Source organism: Oncorhynchus mykiss, chromosome 22 (assembly GCF_013265735.2).
Source record: "Oncorhynchus mykiss isolate Arlee chromosome 22, USDA_OmykA_1.1, whole genome shotgun sequence".
NCBI classification, from domain to species: domain Eukaryota; kingdom Metazoa; phylum Chordata; class Actinopteri; order Salmoniformes; family Salmonidae; genus Oncorhynchus; species Oncorhynchus mykiss.
In genome coordinates, this window is record NC_048586.1 from 31,353,457 (window position 1) to 31,374,142 (window position 20,686).

The 20,686-nt window shown below is 39.6% G+C and overlaps 2 protein-coding genes across 9 annotated transcripts in view; one reads left to right on the forward strand and one right to left on the reverse strand.

The window, feature by feature from the left end:
* Nucleotides 1–10,235, reverse strand: part of LOC110501754 (nck-associated protein 1) — a 67,792-nt gene extending 57,557 nt beyond the window's left edge. For 4 of the 8 annotated variants that reach the window (XM_036959114.1, XM_036959115.1, XM_036959113.1 and 1 more), the window contains exons 1-3: nt 9,912–10,228; nt 2,585–2,602; nt 1,422–1,532 (exon numbers count right to left, since the gene is read on the reverse strand). In XM_036959114.1, coding sequence (XP_036815009.1) covers nt 1,422–1,532; nt 2,585–2,602; nt 9,912–10,031 — 249 coding nt within the window. In that variant the 5' untranslated portion in view covers nt 10,032–10,228. Of the gene's footprint in view, nt 1–1,421; nt 1,533–2,584; nt 2,603–9,911 lie in introns of all 8 variants that reach the window. The other 4 variants (XM_036959118.1, XM_036959120.1, XM_036959117.1 and 1 more) reach the window with 1 other exon arrangement.
* Nucleotides 10,236–11,085: 850 nt separating this feature from the next.
* On the forward strand, nt 11,086–13,355 carry LOC110501756 (dual specificity protein phosphatase 19-like). Its single transcript, XM_036959603.1, is given in 4 exon segments — nt 11,086–11,308; nt 11,629–11,690; nt 11,759–11,911; nt 12,999–13,355. Coding segments are annotated over 4 exon segments (657 nt in total). The 3' UTR covers nt 13,218–13,355.
* Nucleotides 13,356–20,686: the final 7,331 nt, after the last annotated feature.

The window sequence follows — 20,686 nt, forward strand, 5'->3', positions numbered from 1 at the left end:
GATTGTAACAAAAAGGTGCTCTAAAGTTAAACATAGGACACACAAAGGTTCAATGCATGGATGCTATGGAACAATGAGCACAGTCAAATAGGCTGACGGAATCTGGCATAAGAGTTCAAACATTGTATACTTTATCGTGACTTTGACATCTGTGTTTGCTAGTTCATGTTTGGTAGAGCAGTGAGTGGTCTCAACTTGTTAGAATAACTAGATATCCTGAGAAATACTACCAAGGACATCACACAATGTGTCAGGGTGACATTTTGACAACGCTAAACTGTAGAGCTCTAACCAAAAACACATGTCGCCTTCGATAACATGACTGCATTTTTAGCACTGTCACAATGGGGGCTTTATTTAACCAATGATAGCCTCTCACAAGCCAAAATAGCTACCTACACAAATAGCTAGCTAGAACAAAGTGTTAATAAGATACATTCGTTAAAAATATTAAAAGCAATACAAATAAGTTCTCCAGTAGGCATCTACTGAGGGAGCTAAGAGCTGTGTTGTCAATCATTTCCCAGCAACTTCAGTAAAATGGCAGATCCCAAATGGCACCCTATTCCCTATGTAGTGTGCTTCTTTTGACCAAGGACCATAGGGCTCTAGGTAAAAGTAGTGCAGTATAATGAGAATAGGGTGGTATTTGGGACACACCTTGGTCTCTTGCCCATAAATGTAACTTATTCTAACTATTAACAGTTACCTAACAGTATTGAAAAACTTGAGTGTGAAAGATAATACAAATATGAATAATTAGCAACAAATTAAATGAAAATCTGCTACATAGAGAATAATAAGACATGCAAAACATAGAAAAAAAGGAACTCTGAGGAGCTTCAACTTACCAAAAGAATATTCCAGAAAAAAGCCAAGAAGTTAAGCATGCAAAACAAAAACACAGACCAAGTAAAACATGAACCACTGCAGCAAAAAGTACAACATAGCAAACCACATGACATCTACACCATAGAAGCAGTTAAACAGTCCAAATGAAATAGAAAGCCGGCCAATGGTGATAGATAAGCATCAAGTGGAAAAACACTTGAAAAGACAAACATGGTGAGAATGAATTAGTTGTACTGAAAAAGGCTAGCTATAAACAGATAGAATTGTCATACAGAACATAACATTTATGGAAATGTACATGTGATTGATACATATATAGTGAAGAGATAGGATAATGGATCTCAGATGGAATTTCATTTACATTTACAATTCCTATTTTATCTCAAAAGAGTCAAATACTACTATTAAAATGACTAATTACAACAATTAATGCAATGAATAAATGCACATTATTGCACAGACCTTGTAATGCAATAGGTAAAGGACTGCATATAGATACCAAGCAGCATTCAAATGAGCTGAAATAACACGGAATATATCGGGAAAATACATGCAATAGACAGACTTACATTGTTGTTGCGTGTTTCAACCGCTGGGAATTTTCTGACAATGAACTTGACAGCAGACTCCAGGTTCTTGTCTATCAGATAGGATGGTTTGGCTTTGGGGTCACCACATGCCTATAATGAAGAGGGCCAAAAACACAGACAAACGCTAAAGAAGCATCAACAATAATACTAACAACAACAACAAAACCTTGGCAGAAAACTGATAGGATGATGAGGTAGTTTTTTTGGTCACTTTTTGAGTGAGTGAGTGTATGAGAGAGAGCGAGAGACGGACACAGAGAGAGAGAGAGACTGAGATAGAGTATGAATACATTTCCACTGACAGAGTGCTGTATGGGAGGTTGGAGAGCAGTTAGTGAGAAAGCAGTGCATGGGCATACTCCTACTGGGAGAGAAGATAGTTGAACTGTGTGTTACAATATATTTGTTAGAAGCAACAAAAGGTTAGCAGGTGTATGTTTGAGGTAGGATGGTGTATGGTATATGACACTGGGCATGCACAGCTACCTGACAAAACAGGAATAGTTATGTTTTAGTATTCAGTCAGTCTATAACACATAAGAGTGTTGAAGTTCGCAATACAATAAAGCTAAAACAGCAGAGCGACAAACATATAGAGAAAGAGTATGTTCAAATCCTCATATCATCAAAACTGGATTCAAGATTAGTGATACGATGTGATGGATCCATGCAGGGAACACTTTCATTTTGCAGAGGAGAGCAGGGTAGTGTTGAATTGCATAATGAAGTGTCAGTGAATTCAACCAGGCCCTATCTTTTCCCATTGCCTGATCTTCAAACCCTAAAAAAATACAAACTTTTTGTTGATGCTCAGAAACCAAAAGATGACCATGGTTAAAGCGTTAATGTATTATGATCTAGTTGTTGATCTATAGGTGCTCACCTTTTTTTAATAACAAGCTAAAGATAACTAACAGTTGCAAAGTCTATCTTGTAAGAAATAAACGGGAAAATATTATATCTATTTTAACCTAATAAAATTATTCCAGCGATTCAATTGCACTTTGGGATGGGCCTGTTCGTTGAATTGTGAACGTTGTGAGTACTGAGTAGTATACAAGTAATTCCTGGACATGATGCTGGTAAGGATAGCAGGAAGGGGTAGAACGAGGGGGAGTGATTTAGGGAAGAGCTGAGCAAACCTTCCAAACTTGTCCTTGCTGAGGGAAGCATTGTGACAGAAAGAGAGAAAACCACACAGGTAAACACAGGTAAACACAGGTAAAGTCAGGTTTAAAACATAGAACCATGCATCGCTACATTAAAAAGGCTTCGGCTTTTACTTTCAGGATATTTGTTGAGAGATAGTTTGGCTTTACACTGTGCACAATAATTCATGTGTTGCCTGTCAAAGCATTGTTCAATCACTATCTCACACCATGCTGGGAACCCTCCTCCTAGAGTAGCAACACCGTAGAGTATTAAGGCTTTAAGTTTAAGAAAGGACATAACGTATTGTTTGATTAGTACAAGTAGGAACAGAAACATGCAAGTAAAACCAAGGAAAATGCTAAGCCAGTGCATCTACCAATGAACCCAAAAAGAATATGGCCTGAAACATTTCATGCACAGAACCCGTAGCTCATATAGGCAGTTAGGCAACTCATTGTTCATTTCCAAGATAAATTCACAACATAAAAAAATAACAGAACATGTCTAACAGTACAATGACATACAGAGATTAGCTTTGTTGTAAATATTTTGTTTAAAAATGTGCAAAGTCAAAAGGAGTAAAATAAAATATGTTTCTCTGCTTCATCCAACACAACCTTGGTCTGAGACCAGTTAAGTTAACTTGGTCTAATTTAGTGAGCAGCACTGACTACCGTGCTATTACTAATAGCTCTAGCAGAGCTTCCCAAGTGCTAGCAATGCTTCCCCCCTTCCCCAGTGTCAACTGCTCCTCCCCAGTGATAACAGTACTTCCCCCTTCCCCAGTGTCAACTGCTCCTCCCCAGTGATAACAGTACTTCCCCCTTCCCCAGTGTCAACTGCTCCTCCCCAGTGATAACAGTGCTTCCCCAGTGATAACAGTGCTTCCCCCTTCCCCAGTGTCAACTGCTCCTCCCCAGTGATAACAGTACTTCCCCCTTCCCCAGTGTCAACTGCTCCTCCCCAGTGATAACAGTACTTCCCCCTTCCCCAGTGTCAACTGCTCCTCCCCAGTGATAACAGTACTTCCCCCTTCCCCAGTGTCAACTGCTCCTCCCCAGTGATAACAGTACTTCCCCCTTCCCCAGTGTCAACTGCTCCTCCCCAGTGATAACAGTACTTCCCCCTTCCCCAGTGTCAACTGCTCCTCCCCAGTGATAACAGTACTTCCCCCTTCCCCAGTGTCAACTGCTCCTCCCCAGTGATAACAGTACTTCCCCCTTCCCCAGTGTCAACTGCTCCTCCCCAGTGATAACAGTGCTTCCCCTTCCCCAGTGTCAACTGCTCCTCCCCAGTGATAACAGTACTTCCCCCTTCCCCAGTGTCAACTGCTCCTCCCCAGTGATAACAGTGCTTCCCCTTCCCCAGTGTCAACTGCTCCTCCCCAGTGATAACAGTACTTCCCCCTTCCCCAGTGTCAATTGCTCCTCCCCAGTGATAACAGTACTTCCCCCTTCCTCAGTGTCAACTGCTCGTCCCCAATGATAACAGTACTTCCCCAATGATAACAGTACTTCCCCAATGATAACAGTACTTCCCCAATGATAACAGTGCTTCCCCCATGATGACAGTGCTTCCCCCATGATAACAGTGCTTCCTAAGTGCTACCATGGTCATAGGAGAGTGAATAACAGATTGAGGTAAAGGCTATGTACACATAGGAGACCCTCCCCCTCTGACCTCATAGATGCAGTAAAGACATCAATGGAACTTGACCGTAACAATGGAAATTCCATGGAAATGCGTGGGGGAAATATCCCAAGTCTTCTCATTGTCCACCCAGTAAAATTAGCCTGCATTTAGGCTATTGTTTATGTGTATTTCACACAATGTTGAGGTAAAAATCTGAGTATAAATGCTTGTATGGATGTCAACCCCAACACATGTTCATGTCATTGTCACCAATCAACTGCATTGCAGTTAAAAACAATTGACTAGCACCACTGATTTCTGTTTGCCAGCTATAGTACCAGCTAATACAAAAAGGAGTTATCAGTCACTTCTTCTATACCTGAAAAGAAACAACTTCTACATGTTATGCAGCGAAAACAGCCAAATATATCCAAATCAGACTTTAGTAACCACATTGGGGACCTGTTACAATACATCAATCATGACGGATTAGACAAATATCCACTTTGTTAGATCAGATTTCTTCTATCCTCTTCAGTCTGCGTTCCATTGACCGCTTTTACTGCATCTATAGGAGACCTCTACTCTCCGTCTATAAGGACTCTCCGTCTATCAGGACCCTCCGCCTATCAGGACCCTCCGCCTATCAGGACCCTCCGCCTATCAGGACCCTCCGTCTATCAGGACCCTCCGTCTATCAGGACCCTCCGTCTATCAGGACCCTCCGTCTATCAGGACCCTCCGTCTATCAGGACCCTCCGTCTATCAGGACCCTCCGTCTATCAGGACTCTCCGTCTATCAGGACTCTCCGTCTATCAGGACTCTCCGTCTATCAGGACCCTCCGTCTATCAGGACCCTCCGTCTATCAGGACTCTCCGTCTATCAGGACTCATCGTCTATCAGGACTCTCCGTCTATCAGGACTTGGACTGAAACCCCCAATACCAAGGAGCTGACTGTATTCCTATTGCACTCACTACATCAATGTACTGATAAAGTCTTGATCTGGTTATTGGCATATGGATGGATGATGTGTTTTTTCTGCAGTACTGCTATCCAATGTTCAACCCAGTGACCAGAATCTCTGTTGAATGTTGTGAGTCTTTCAGCAGGACAACAACAACACACATAAAAAGCACCAAAATCTGAATCACATCCAAAACCTATGGCGAGATCTGAAAACAGCAGTTGGTGGGAGGCACCCCTCAAACATTGAAGAATTAGAGCAGTTTTCTGCTGAAGAGTGGGCCAAATGGTAAGTAGAAAGGTGCAGCTAGCTCATTGATGGCTACTAGAAGCATTTTTTGGCGGGTTCTTTACCAATTTTAAATTAAAATTGTAGACTTAAGTTTACAAAAATAAAATTGGTTCTGCAATGTTGAAAATCCAATAAGGTGTGAAGAACAAAAGTTATTTTAAATTTAAATTTATTGAAATAGGACATTTAAGAAAATTGCAAGGGTGCCATTATATTTGGCCGCAACTGTATGTTCGACTCGAGGACAATTTGAGCTAACCCTAACTCTTTTCCTTAACCTACTGTAACAGATGTGAAACGGCTAGCTAGTTAGCGGTGGTGCGCGCTAAATAGCGTTTCAATCGGTGGCCCCACTTGCTTTGAGACCTTGAAGTAGTGGTTCCCCTTGCTCTGCAAGGGCCGCGGCTTTTGTGGAGCGATGGGTAACGATGCTTCGAGGGTGACTGTTGTTGATGTGTGCAGAGGGTCCCTGGTTCGCGCCCGGGTATGGGCGAGGGGACGGTCTAAAGTTATACTGTTACACTACTTCACCTAGCCTGCCACAGTTAATTATCTTAACCTGCTGCAAAAAGTCACTTCTGCTAGTGAAAACCAGCAGGCTTGCCCCTGAGAGCAGCAGGAGTTTCCATTATGCGATACACCTTCATTTATGACATCATAAGAAGCTCTCCCCTCTCCACAAACATGGTTATTTTTTATCAATTTGAAAACCTACATTTGAAAGGCAAAATTTTTCAGCCAGTAGTCTATTTGTCTGAACACATAAATTGCTACATGCTTATGACAAGTCATACACTTTTCAAACAAATATTGCACTGTAACACTGATACACTACATAAACATTATTGTTAAATGACAGAAATATCATCATTGTATAAGTCAGGGGTTCTCAAACTCTGGGGCCAGAGACCACTTATGTGATAGCAAGGGACCATTTATCAGGGACCACTTCATAATCAGAACACAACTTGAGGTAGATAAAAATAGCATACAAAGAGTTTTACTAAGATTTCGGCAGTACAACTCTCAGGCCCTGGGAAGGAACATTTTATAGGCCCACCTCTTGGTATCGGAGAAAAAAATTCCTAAAATTCTACACATTTTGTCATGGGTCAGAGAGATTGTGTTGTGTTGCAGCTTCAAAGCCAATATCCTGCAATTCTACACATTTTACCATAAGGAAATGAGAAAACTGTGCAGTTTTACATCTTAAATTACAGCGCATTTATGTAAAAAATGTTTTATAATAATTGGGTGGGAATACAAGAAGAATTGAGTTGAAAAATGTATAATTGGTGGAGTCCTGTGGATACAAATATCCAGCTGAGCCTCCCAGTCCCATGTTGCCCAGGGTTAAGAACATGAATTGTAATGTAATATTGTACTACACCCTCTAAACTTATTCCCGGATCCATTGGCAAAAATGTGTTTAATCTGTTATTGTTAGTAATATTCATTCAAAAAATGCAAAGTCAAAAATAAAAAATAAATATATATATATTTTTTTAAATATTGAGATCTGGCTGCGGACCTCCTGCAGTAACTCTGCGGACCCCACTTTGAGAACCCCTGGTGTAAGTTACATCAATATAATGAGAAATACTGCTGGCCCAGACAGTGGTGTCCCACTTGCAGCCAGCTGTCATATCAGGGGTCCCATTGTTTTGCTGTCAACAATTCTAATGCTAAGCTATAAGCTGTTCTTGGTACATAATCCCATATTGTTGGTCACTGAATCTTCAGATTCACATGTAACTCGCTGAGTGGGTATCAACAAAATATCTCTCTATTTTGGATGAACGCTCCAATTAATTGTGTTTGATAAAGCTGCTAGTCTAAGCAGTTTGATTTACTGAGGTAGTCCTAGTAGACTTGTGCAGTAGGCTACAGTAATGTGCTTTACTGGGGTAGACCTGTGGTGCCTTAGGAATGTGCAGAAGCCTACAGCTGTTTGATGTACTGAGGTAGTCCTGTGGTAGTAGTAGCAGTGTGCAGTAGGACAATGATATAGGCCTGTGGTAGACCTGTGTGCCTTAGGAATGTGCAGAAGCCTACAGCTGTTTGATGTACTGAGGTAGACCAGCCTACAATCACAGCTGAAACAAAAAAGACATCTGAAATTCTTCATACGTGCTATCAATGCCTACCAGTTACCAAGCAACAGATCTGCTAGTTCAATGCACAAGCATCGAACGCTACCAGTTTCAATAAAGTACATTTTCCCAATAACAAGAAATGTTAGGCCTATATAATAACAAGAAATGTTAGGCCTATAAAATACCAAGAAATGTTAGGCCTATAAAATAACAAGAAATGTTATTGGAAGCATGAAAATGGAGGTTTATAAATGGAACTGTATGAGTAAAAGGCCTAATATTACTGATAGATTGTCTGCAAAACTGCTGCTCTTTAATTATTTGTTACTTTTTTGGGGGTAGTTTCTTAAAACTGCATTGTTGGTTAAGGGCTTGTAAGTAAGCATTTCACTGTAACACCTGTTGTATTCGGCGCATGTGACAAATAAAATTTGATTTCATTTGAAAATCGGCAGACAACTCAGCTCTTGCATGTTGTGACAATCAACCTTATAGTCATTTTGATAGTCATCCTGTGTTCTGAGGAAAGTTTTTTTTCCTTCTGAATCCTGTATCTTACTTGGGCTAAACAATGTTTCTATGATAATGTATCTGTATCACCATCTAACTTCAATTGAGAGTTTAGAGAGAGAGAGATGATTCTGTGGCGCCTATTAAGGGCTAAGCCTTCTAGCCCGGGTAGGCTGTCAGCACAAGGGTTGATTGGCTGGCAGACAGACAGGCAGGCAAGGCAGAGAGGCATTATTCTCCACCAGCCTCCTTTCAGCTACACGCTGGACTGCCTCCAGCTATCTTCTATCTGCTGCCATTTACCCAAAGTCGTCCAAGCATCTCCGATACCCAGTCTGTGTCCCAAATGGAACTCTATTCCCTACACAGTGCACCTCTTTTGACCAGAGCATAGGAATAGATTGTGACACAGTACTCTCTTCTCATTAAAGGACTGACTGTATCAAGGCCATTAACATGGACAGATACACTAAGAATGCTCTTTTCTGTTACACTGACTGAAAGTCTTGTATAAAATCTGCATTTTATGACACCTCCCGAGTCCCTACTATGAATAAGTAATAATGAATAGTGAATAGTATTAAACTAGTAATACTACTAAGAATGTTTTTCTCGGTAGGGGTTTAAAATGAATAAATTAAACATCATGGGCCAGTTTCCCAGACACAGATGAAGTCTAGTCCTGGACTAAAAAGCACTTTCATTTCATATGTTTCTTTAGTCCAGGACTAGGCTTAATTAGTGTCTAGGAAACTGGTTCAAGTGTGGAATCTGTATCATAATGTCACCACTTTTACAAGTGTACTAAACAAATCATTATAATCTCTAAAACAGTGCCTTCTTTTAGGTACTTCTCCCTTCTGTCCTGCGAAAATGTGTTTTATTGTGTGATTTTAAAAACAGGACCTGTATGCTACTATGCATCAGGCATTAAATAACAACTCTACAATAACTGTATAACAACCATATCCAATACATGTACAACGACTGTAGATACTGCCGTGCCATTGGTTAGTATCCTACAGTCATGATGTGCAATTTGCCCAATGATGTGTTGATTTGATTCTGTACAGCACTTTGAGATATCAGCTGATGTATATACATAAATTTGATTTGATTTGTGCTGGGTGTTTAGTGAGTGTTTAGGCCTACTGGGTGATGTGATGGCTGAATAGAATGGTCTACATCAACAACTGACTGCTGTCAGACAATATAGGCCTAATGTGTGTCAGATAGTGTTAATATTATTACTCTAGTATCTACTAATCCGACACATTATGTGTTCACATTAAATGTACTGATCTCACCGATTTCAATCTCACCAACAATAGCTCAAGAATCTAGAACAGCCTTCCATTCTTAATTTGATTGAATATTATATTAGCAATGTGGTGAACGAGAAACTATGTAACGTTAACTAACGTTAGCTAGCCAGCAATCACAAAAACATTTGCACAGCTAGGCATGTAGGTTATTTCACTGAGATACTATTTTATTTCAAAGGAAGTGAGCAACATCTTTCAATATCCGATGAGTTTGTATTATTGTTATACGAAGATTGAAATAGATCATTCTCAGAAAACAGTGATTTGGCATTTTGATGCTATTGATGACAGACCTTGGCTAGCCACATAGCTAACTTATACTGCAACACATTTCAAGAGGGCCTTGACTGGAATCCTGCAGCCCTAGCCGTCATCCTTTGGATTTCAAATGAAGGCTTCTGCCATACAACAGATCATTTTGGGGTTTGATCTTTAATTTCTCTTGAATGTAGTTACAATTTACTATGAATCTAAGAATTACCCTGAGTACCTTACCTTCTTGATATTATAGACACGAGTGAGCATCCCGATGCCCCGGTCGTTCAGAATGGTAAATTTCTCGGCCAGCTTTTGCTGGCCCGGTTGGAGCGAGCCGCGCGACAATGTTGCCGACATAGCTACCGAATCTTGTAAAATAATCGTTGTAGAATTTGTTTGTTGTGAAAACAGTGACACTCGAGTGTTAAAATGTTATAAATCGCCCATTCTGTGGGTTGAGCGGTTTCGCCAAGCCCCACTCCTCTCTCCCGTCGCAGACTCGGTTTTTACTAGGTGTTGTCCTATCTGACGAAAACGAGGCTGTTTCCTGCAATCCAAAGGCACGTCACGTGACCTGCTAGGGAAGGAACATACTCTTTTATATGTAGGCTGCACCCACACTACACCAACGACAAAATAGTTCTAAATTATAGGTTTCTATTATTAAATTTGTTTGGGCGAGTCATGCGTGCATACATGTTTAATAATGGGAGGTCCCAGGAATCGAATCCACTATCCTGGCGTTGCAATGCTCTACCAACTGAGCTACAGAGGACCAGCATGCATTCCTTGCATTCTTGTGGTGGTCATTATCATTAGTGTGACATTTTATTTTATTATTCTCTTAAATAATTGTCATTTGCCATGGTATCAAGAACATACTCTTGCTAAACTGGTTTTAAAACTGGTTTTTAAAACTCACCTCAACCAATCACAATGCTTGTTTTGACCCACCTGTTGTAGAATACATTATTTAAACATACATACTGTTCATGTGTAAAACTTCATATGGGCAAGCCCTTTAGGGCAATCCTCGATTCAATGGTATCTCGGTTGTGTTGGAAAATGATGATGACAGCATGTAAAATAGACTTTGAAATAATATACCACTGCACCAGCCTACTGGACAGACACACACACACACACACACACATTCACAGGCTTTAGAATGGCATCATGTGATAGTGACATCTGTGACGCCCAGAAAAAAGCCCAGGGACCCATATGGGTTGATTGACTGATTTGGGCTGATTGACTGATAGGAGTTCTCAATTTTCAAATTGGTGTTGACAAAACCTGTCCAGAAAACATGCAGGAGTCCATTTGAACCAGGAGCTAGGCACTGTTCACAGTGCATCCAAGGGAGTAGCATACCAATTATTCCTTGCTTTGTTTTGAGAAGACAAATGTGATGCAGTCTCTTGCCCAGGAAATAAAGACATTTTCCAAGACCAATTTGAGAAAACAATGCACCCGCATGACAACATTGAGTGGCAGGAGGATTATTGAGACATGGAAAGGGTCAACTATTCATGTCGTAGAAGATAAAACTCAGCCTGAGAAAGCATGCGGCTATGTACAGGACAACAGCTGGGACTTACAAGTTGGAGTTATTAAACCTTATTTAATATTAGGTGAGTGGATGAGATGTGTGTTATTGACAGGGGACACTTAGCTGTCATAATACAATTTACAGGTGCCTACACAGACACACAGATGTATCAATAAATGATATGGGGGTTTTAAGTTTGTTGCCACTGAGACTCTGAGTCCACTGGATTATTGCATGTAAACACATGTATTTTTCCCTACAGACAGTTGAAACTTTTACAGTACCATTACTGTAGTAAGTCAATATAAACATACATTGCCAAATCTCTATAGGCTCAGTTATATTTCCATTACAAAATGCCTCACAGGTTCACAATTTGATGGTTGTTAATTATTGTTGTAGGCTCACAAGATGCTGCACATGACTTTGGCACTCTAAGATATTGTTTAATGTAATAGAGACATGTTTATATAATTTTCTGTCTACTTCTGTTTTGTTTTGGCATTTCATAAATGTTCTTCTTCCATTTTAGGTGTCCCACATATTGAATGTAGCCTATGGTGTTGAAAACGCCTTTCCAGACCTGTTCATTTATAAAACACTGAGCATTCTGGATGTGTCTGATACTGACATAACATCCTATTTCCAAGAGTGCTCAAAATTCATAGACCAAGCAAATAAAGAGGTAAGTTGTTAATGTTCTCACGACCTTGTAGGCTAATTGGGGGCAGTAATATCCAGTTTATTTTAATTTTAATTTTAATAGTTTCTTTTTATGCTTTAATACCCTATATTTCACTGCATTCATCTTACCTGACAGTAAACATTCTTAAGCATCATGAATGGTGACACAAGTGTTTTCCACTTGCTAACTTTTTTTATTAATAAGCACTCTACTGTATACAGCACATCGGTCAAATTTCTTTACTTTACGTTAAGCTACTTTGTTTAACTTTACTTTAGTAATTTCATTGACTGTTCAAGTTTATTACCTGGCCTATAACTGATACTGGACAGCAGTGAGCCAATGCAAAGCCTCCCTCACTACCTCTAGGTATCCCCAATGTGTAATAAATAATACACGGCAGAGTTTTCACCATGCATAATTTATCCTGTTGTAGAAATATCATATATATAGTGGCCCTATGTTTGCTATACAACCTTTCAGCAAAATGCGGTGCTGGTTACCCAACAACCTAACACTGCCTCATGCTGAAAATTCACCAAAGGTTTATGATTACAATAACTTGGCCTATTGGAAATAACTTTCCACTCTCCGTTGAATGGAGGTTGGTGGCTACTGGCTATTTTATTTCCCTATGTAACCTGTGATACCATGCAGGGGTAACTCCAATTTGACTAATCAAACCATCAATGATGCTTAGCTGACTGGGAGAATAATTCAATCACCTTACAGCTTGTAAATGTGCCATTGTGTGTGATTAGCATAAGAGTATTTTATTAGACTACCATGAAGTGCAGGATGGTGTAATTGATCTTGTGTTACTGAGGCTGTGTGAATTGAAGGGATGGGATTAATATTTAAAGCAGCCGAGCACCTCATGTCTCATGCTTTTGGACTAGATAGCACTAAACTGACATAAGGCTTTATTAAAATAAAAAATCCCAGAACACTTCAAAAGGTTTTTTAGATTATCAAGTCCCTCAGTTGAGCTATTAATTCCCTTTTTTGATCAAACTGGGCTGAAGTGCTTTTGGGTATGCCGTCATTCTACTGGCATAAGGCTTGTTTCCCTCTTCTTCCCCCTCAGAATAGAGTTGTGTTGGTTCACTGCAATTCTGGAGTCTCGAGGTCCGCCTCGGTTGTCATTGGATACCTGATGTCCAGGGAAGGGAAGCCTTTTGATGACGCATTTGCCTTGGTAAAATCAGCCTGGCCAGCCACATGCCCAAACCCAGGCTTTGTCGAACAGTTGAAAGGTTTCAAACCTAAATGGGGCACACAAGCCAATGGTAGGGACTATGAATGAGCAACAACAGCAACACCTGCAGCGCCAGAGTAATGCATTTCATCATCAGCCACTGTTTCTCATAAAGAGATCATTCTGATAAAGATCCTTGGCTGTGTCCGAAATAGCACTCTATTCCCTATACAGTATGGTGCACTGGGGCCCTGGTCAAACGTAATGCACTATATAGGGAATTGGGTGACATTATGGATCTTAATATGGCCCCTAATCCCCTAATCCAAGGAACCCCACCATCATGTTGAGGTGTTCATTAGCCGTCATTTTGAAATGCCCTACAATGTCCTGTCAATTTACACTGTGGGGCCAGTGTTATCCAATAGTTAAACATTCCCGTTATCAATTTCTATAAACCACTGACGGTGGTTTGAGGCCACAATGGAATTGAAAATAATGTAATTTGAATAGGAAAGGTATAAATATACAATTCTCAACTTTATGAACGATGCCATGTCTGTGCAACAATTCTTAAATTAATTTTGAGTCTTTCTTTTTTTGTACCAAAAATGTGTGGGGTGACAGGTAAAGAAAACAGACTAAACTGATACAAAAATATTATTGTTTAATGTAGAGTTTTAATTTGATTAACGTTCATTTTGGTTTAAGAAATATTACAGACATCCTTAGTTCTATTATTGTAAAAATCTATGGGATGTTGAATAACAGATCTATTCTAGTGGAGGCAAGATTTTAAATGTTATAATTTTAATTACATGATTTTGTAACAGACATATTATTTTAGATTTGATTATCTTTAGTTTAAAATGTGTTTTTTATTGTAAAAAATATGACTATCCTTCAAGAAGTCCTTTTAGATATTTAATGATTGTGGGTATATGAAATGACTTGTTTACTAATGTTAATTTGTTTTATATTGTCACGCCCTGACCTTAGTTATCTTTGTTTTCTTTATTATTTGGTTAGGTCAGGGTGTGACAAGGGTGGTTTGTTTAGTTTTTGTATTTTCTAAGGGGTTCTGTATGTCTAGGTGTTTTCCCTTGTCTAGGTGTTTATATGTCTATGGTTGCCTAGATTGGTTTTCAATCAGAGGTAGCTGTTTATCGTTGTCTCTGATTGGGTACCATATTTAGGTAGCCATATTCCTTGGTTATTTTGTGGGTTGTTATTCTATGTTTAGTTGCCTGTTCTGCACTAGCCATACTGCTTCACTGTTTGTTTTGTTTAGTTCTGTTCAGTGTTCTCTCTTTAATTAAAGAGTTATGTTCGCTTATCACGCATGCGCCATGGTCTCCTCCTTATGACGACCTTGACATATATGAACATGTTTGACTCCAAAATAAAATGTTGTGAACTCTTGTTCAAGAACAGGGATGAGCAACTTTGATGGGGGTGGGGGCCACAAAAAAATGAGTGCCCACAATGGCGTACAATGGCGTACACACATCCATACAGGCATGCAGTCAAACTGATTTGTGCAATCAATCTATTTACGCAGTTCACATTTTTGTTTTGAAGTTCATTTCCTGCAATTTGGCCATGGGGTGTGGAGAAAATATTGCAGTTTTAAAGCAAGTTTTCTGCAATTCTACTCATTTTGCCATGGGGCGGAGATAACTTTTTGCAATTTTATGACACATTTCATGCAATTCTACTCATTTTGTCATGGGGCAGAGCGAAAGAATGTGTAGTTTTACAGCTGATTTTCTCATGCATTTTGCCATGGGGTGGAGAGAAATTGTTGCCGTTTTAAAGCAAATTTCCTGCAAATCTACACATTTTACAGTGACTTATGTCATCTATCTAAAAATTGTTAGCTGACATGGCTAATTCAGTAACTGTCAGTGATTGACAGAAAAACTGCTGATTCACAACCAAATGTGCACCTTGTTTATTCTACTATTCTAACTCTCAACAGTAAGTTGAAGAAAAAAAAAGGAAAAAAAAGATACTTTTAAATGTTGGTCGGGGGCCTGTTTTTGGAAATTGATCTGAGGGACTACAAAAGGTGGGCCATGGGCCGCTTGTTGCAGATTCTTATTCTAGAATGTAAACATATTTTATTTGAGTTTCTTGGAGCAAATCGGGAAGGGGACTGTGGATATGTCTCTGTCTGTATAGTACATTTGTATGTTCGTTCATTACACGTGATATCTCAGACAGCACTCGCCCGATTTTGACTAAACTTTGGTGAATGATGGGTCTTGCCATAGAGATCCACCTTTTACAAAATTACACTGATTGGCCCAAGGGGGACGTTATAGTAATCAACTGTACGTACATTAGTCACACGTGATATCTCAAACACCACTGGCCCGATTTTGATGAAACTTGGATTAATGAAGCATCATGCCTTAGAGATCTGTCGTTGACAAAATTTCACTGATTGGTCCAAGGGTGGCACTGCATCAATCGTGATGGATGACATGTTTACTGTTTTGCTTTATTTTGGCTTCCATACACAATGTACTGCTTACAATTGCTCCATAATATTTGTTTTGGCAACTAGTGTGAATTATTAATCAAGAACCTATCTTTTGATTAATGCATGAATGAACCCTTTTGATAAATGTGTGTGTGTATTCAGAATATACAATGCCATCAAAGTTGTCATACCCATTGACTTATTCCACATTTTGTTGGGTTACAGCATGTATTCAAAATGGATTAAATAGATTTGTTTCACCCATCCACACACAATACCCGATAATGGCAAAGTGAAAACATATTTTTGAAAATGTAGCACATTTATTGAAAATGAAATACAGAAACATCTCATTTACATAAGTATTCACGCCAGAGTCAATACTTTGTAGAAGCACCTTTGGCAGTGATTACCACTGTGAGTCTTTTGGGGTACGTCTCTAAGAGTTTTCTACACCTGGATTGTGTAACATCTGCCCATTGTTCTTTTCAAAATTATTCAAGCTGTCAAATTGGTTGTTGCTCATTGCAAGACAGCTATTTTCAGGTCTTGCCATAGATTTTCAACTAGATTTAAGTCAACTGTAATTCGGCCATTCAGGAACATTCACCGTCTTCTTAGTAAGCAATTCCAGTGTAGATGTGTTTTTGGTTATTGTCCTGCTGAAAGGTGAATGTATCTTGTGGAAAGCAGACTCAACAAAGTTTTATTCTAGGATTTTGCCTGTGCTTAGCTCCATTCCATTTATTTTCGATCCTGAAAAACTCCCCAGTCCTTAATGATTACAAGCATACCCATAACATGATGCAGCCACCACTATGCTTAAAAATATGGAGAGAGGTACTCAGTAATGTATTGTATTTGCCACAAACATAACACTTTTTATTCAGGATAAAAAGTGAATTGCTTTGCCACATTTTTTGCAGGATTACTTTAGTGCCTTGTTGCAAACAGGATGAATGTTTTGGAATATTTTTATTCTGTACAGGCTTCCTTCTTTTCACTCTGTCAATTAGGTGTCACGTTCTGACCTTAGTTCCTTTGTTATGTCTTTGTTTTAGTATGGTCAGGGCGTGAGTTGGGTAGAATGTCTTTGTTCGTTTTTCTATAATTTGCGATTTCTGTGTTCGGCCTAGTATGGTTCTCAATCAGAGGCAGCTGTCAATCGTTGTCCCTGATTGAGAATCATACTTAGGTAGCCTGGTTTCACTTTTGAGTTATGGGTGTTTGTCTTCCGTGTCAGTGTTTGTTACCACACGGGACTGTTTCGTTTATTCACGTTTATTGTTTTGTTCCAGTGTTCTGTTGTGTTTAATTAAACATTATGGACACTTACCAAGCTGTGCATTGGTCCTCCGATCCGAGACGTACCCCTTCTCGCTACTCCTCCTCAGAAGAGGAGGACGAGGTCCGTTACATGAGGTCAGTATTGCGGAGTAACTTCAATGTTGCTGATCCATCCTCACTTTTCTCCTATCACAGCCATTAAACTCTGTAACTGTTTTAAAGTCACCATTGTCCTCATGGTGAAATCCCTGAAAGGTTTCCATCCTCTCCGGCAACCGAGTTAGGATGGATGCCTGTATCTTTGTAGTGACTGGGTGTATTGATACACCATCCAAAGTGTAATTAAGAACTTCACCATGCTCCAAGGGATATTCAACGTATGCTTTTTAAAATTTTACCCATCTACTAATATGTCCATTGGACAACCTCCCTGGTCTTTGTGGATGAATCTGTGTTTGAAATTCACAGCTTGACTGAGGGACCTTACAGATAATTGTATGTGTGGAGTACAGAGATGAGGTAGTCATTAAAAAACAGGTTAAACTCTATTATTGCACACAGAGTGAGTTCATGCAATTTATTATGTGACTTGTTAAGCACATTTGTATTCCTGAACTTATTTAGGCTTGCAATAACAAAGTGGTTGAATACTTATTGGCTCAAGATGTTTTATTAATTTGGGAAAATTGCAAAAACACAATACCACTTTGACATTATAGGGTATTGTGTGTAGCCCAGTGACAAAAAAAATCCAAATGTAATACATTTTGAATTCAGGCTGTAACACAACATAATGTGGAAAAGGTCAAGGGGTGTGAATACTTTCTGAAGAAACTGTATATATTGAATAAAATACTGCTACTGAAGAGTTCATCTCTATTCAATTAAGTTTAGAAAGTTATTATATTCTATTATTTCATATCAATTACATCGCTAACACAGCACATCTGATTACAATTACAATATTATGTCCTCATGCATAATAACCACTTAAAAACCTGTTATAATCATGAAATATAACATTTAGAATATGGGCTACTTATGTAAACTTTGCTACACCATTGGACCCTGATTAATGGGCTAAATATCACACATCATCAAAGCAGTGTAATTTGATGATGAATACATTTTTATTAGCCTACTCATCATCTGTAAATAAGGCACCATGATGCCAAATGCTGTTTGCGCGTTTGCTTGTCATGTTTAATCACAAGAGAGCGGCTCCAATATTGCCGCCTAATCGAGGGGATGCTGTGGTAGACAAGACAACTAACTGTATTTAGACTACTGAACATCAATAGCAGCGAGCTGGGAAATGAGAAGACAAAACAGACTGACCAGTACTAGACTCTAACTACATGGCATGGATTTTGCATCCAACAGAACAGGTGTGGCCATGGGCTCTCCATCGCTGTGAGGAGTCGCTCGCGGGAAAGCTTAACCTCTCACATGCAGACAGGCTTCGGCGGGGATTTCTATATTCTACATGGGCACGCTCTCTTCGAAGCTCACGCGACGGAAGACTGCAGTTGTCTCGGTCATAGTCACGGAGCGGGATGATCCGGTGTGGACAGCAGCGAACGAGAACCACCTGACCGAAACTGGACCGAATGCCGTAATTAAAAATGCGGTTCAAAAGGTCGCTCCAGAGATGCAGAATGTTTCTGTCATCAGCGAGGAAGGCAAGTGCTGAAACTTTCGTTGCCCTTATCAACGCAGCATATACCCTGTTGTCGCGGTGAATGTCAGTGCGGCTGAATAGAGAGACTAAGAAAATGTCAAGTTGCTTTATTTTGTAAAGACAACTTAATATTTGTTATTTAAAATATTGAATTAGTTAGGCAGGTATTAATGTCAGTCAGTTACTTCTCTCATTCAGTAGGCCTACTTCAACTAAACATACTGTAATGAAACAGGCAAGGAGCAGGTCTCGAACCCTCGACCTTCTAGCCCAAAGTCCAGCACGCTTTCGACTGTTCCGCAAAAGCATGCTCGTGCGGCAGAGTCTATATCGTTACAATACTCACGTTGCCTATGACAGACTACAACTTGCTGGTTATTAGATAGCACATTTTAAACTGTAAAGTAAGCAAGATGAGTCTCACAGTTTGCAGTAGCCTAAACACTATTCCATATAGACCTCATGATTTCCCTAGATACAGTATATAACCTGTCATTACCAGTGTTTGAAACTGCATGGACAATCTTCAAAATTGTAGGGTAAAACCCAGTGACTTCTAGTCAAACCAAACTGTATTTACAAAGGTTTAGGTAACATGTTTACCACTTCATTCCAGTTTTTGGTTATCTCAACATTTACTGTGCAATGCCCATGGTAGATTGAGTGAAACACATACACACTCATTGGGACCCAGACCCACAGGACCTTGTTGCACCCTGCAACACACCCACATTGGAGTTTGCAAGCTGCATAATGACAACATCATGCAGCTTGCACAACATCATGCAGCTTGCACATCAGAGTCTAATATTGAAGTAATTTTTCTAATGTGCAAGGCCTCCCCTGAAGCCTACAAAAATACCCTCCAAATTGAACATTGTTATAGCCCTTACAGCTGAGGTCACTGAAATATTTTTTCTTTGGGGATAATATTATACCAACCTTATACCTATTATACCACCATCAATTAAAGTTACAAATCTTACTTATTAAGAACAAACTGGTCAGATAACAGCATGGGTTGGACATGAGGCAGGACTCATTTACATCACCCTTAGAATAAAATCAAAACACACTTATGAAAGATTGTAAATAACGATTAGCCTGTAATATACCTCAGAGGAGGCTGGTGGCGGGAGCTATAGGAGTAATCAATGGAACAGAGTCAAACTGTTGTTTCCATGTGTTTGAGGTGTTTGGTACCATTCCTTCACTTTCTCCACAATTTCTTACGATACATCCTTATTCTAGAATTGATTCAATTGTTTTGTTTCCTCATCAATCTACACACAATACCCCATGAAGACAAAGCAAAAACTGTTTTTTAGACATTTTAGCAAATCTATGCAAAAAAAATACAAAAACTGAAATATACCATTTGCATAAGTATTCAGAACCTTTATTCAGTACTTTGTCGCAGCACCTTTTGCAGCAATTACAGCCTCGAGTATTCTTGGCTATGACGCTACAAGCGTTGCACCTGTATTTGGGGAGTTTCTCCATACCTCTCTGCAGAACCTCTAAAGCTCTGTCAGGTTGGATGGGGAGCGTTGCTGCACAGCTATTTTCAGGTCTCTCCAGAGATGTTCGATCAGGTTCAAGTTCGGGCTCTGGCTGGGCCACTCAAGGCCGTTCAGAGACTTGTCCTGAAGCCACTCCTGTATTATCTTGGCTGTCTGCTTAGGATCGTTGTGAACCTTCGCCCCAGTCTGTGATCCTGAGCGTTGTCTTGGCTGTGTGCTTAGGGGCGTTGTCCTGTTGGAAGGTGAACCTTTGCCCCAGTCTGAGGTCAAAATCAAATCAAATTGTATTTGTCACATGCTCTAAATACATCAGGTGTAGACCTTACAATGAAATACTTACTTACAAGCCCTTAACCAACAATGTTTTAAGAAAAAAGTGTTAAGTAAAAAAATAGAAAATAAAAGTAACAAATATTTAAACAGCAGCAGTAAAATAACAATAGTGAAGTTATATACAGGGGGTACCGGTAGAGAGTCAATGTGCGGGGGCACCAGTTAGTCGAGGTAATTGAGGTAATACGTACATGTAGGTAGAGTTAAAGTGACTATGCATAGATAATAAACAGAGAGTAGCAGCAGCGTAAAAGAGGGGTCTGGG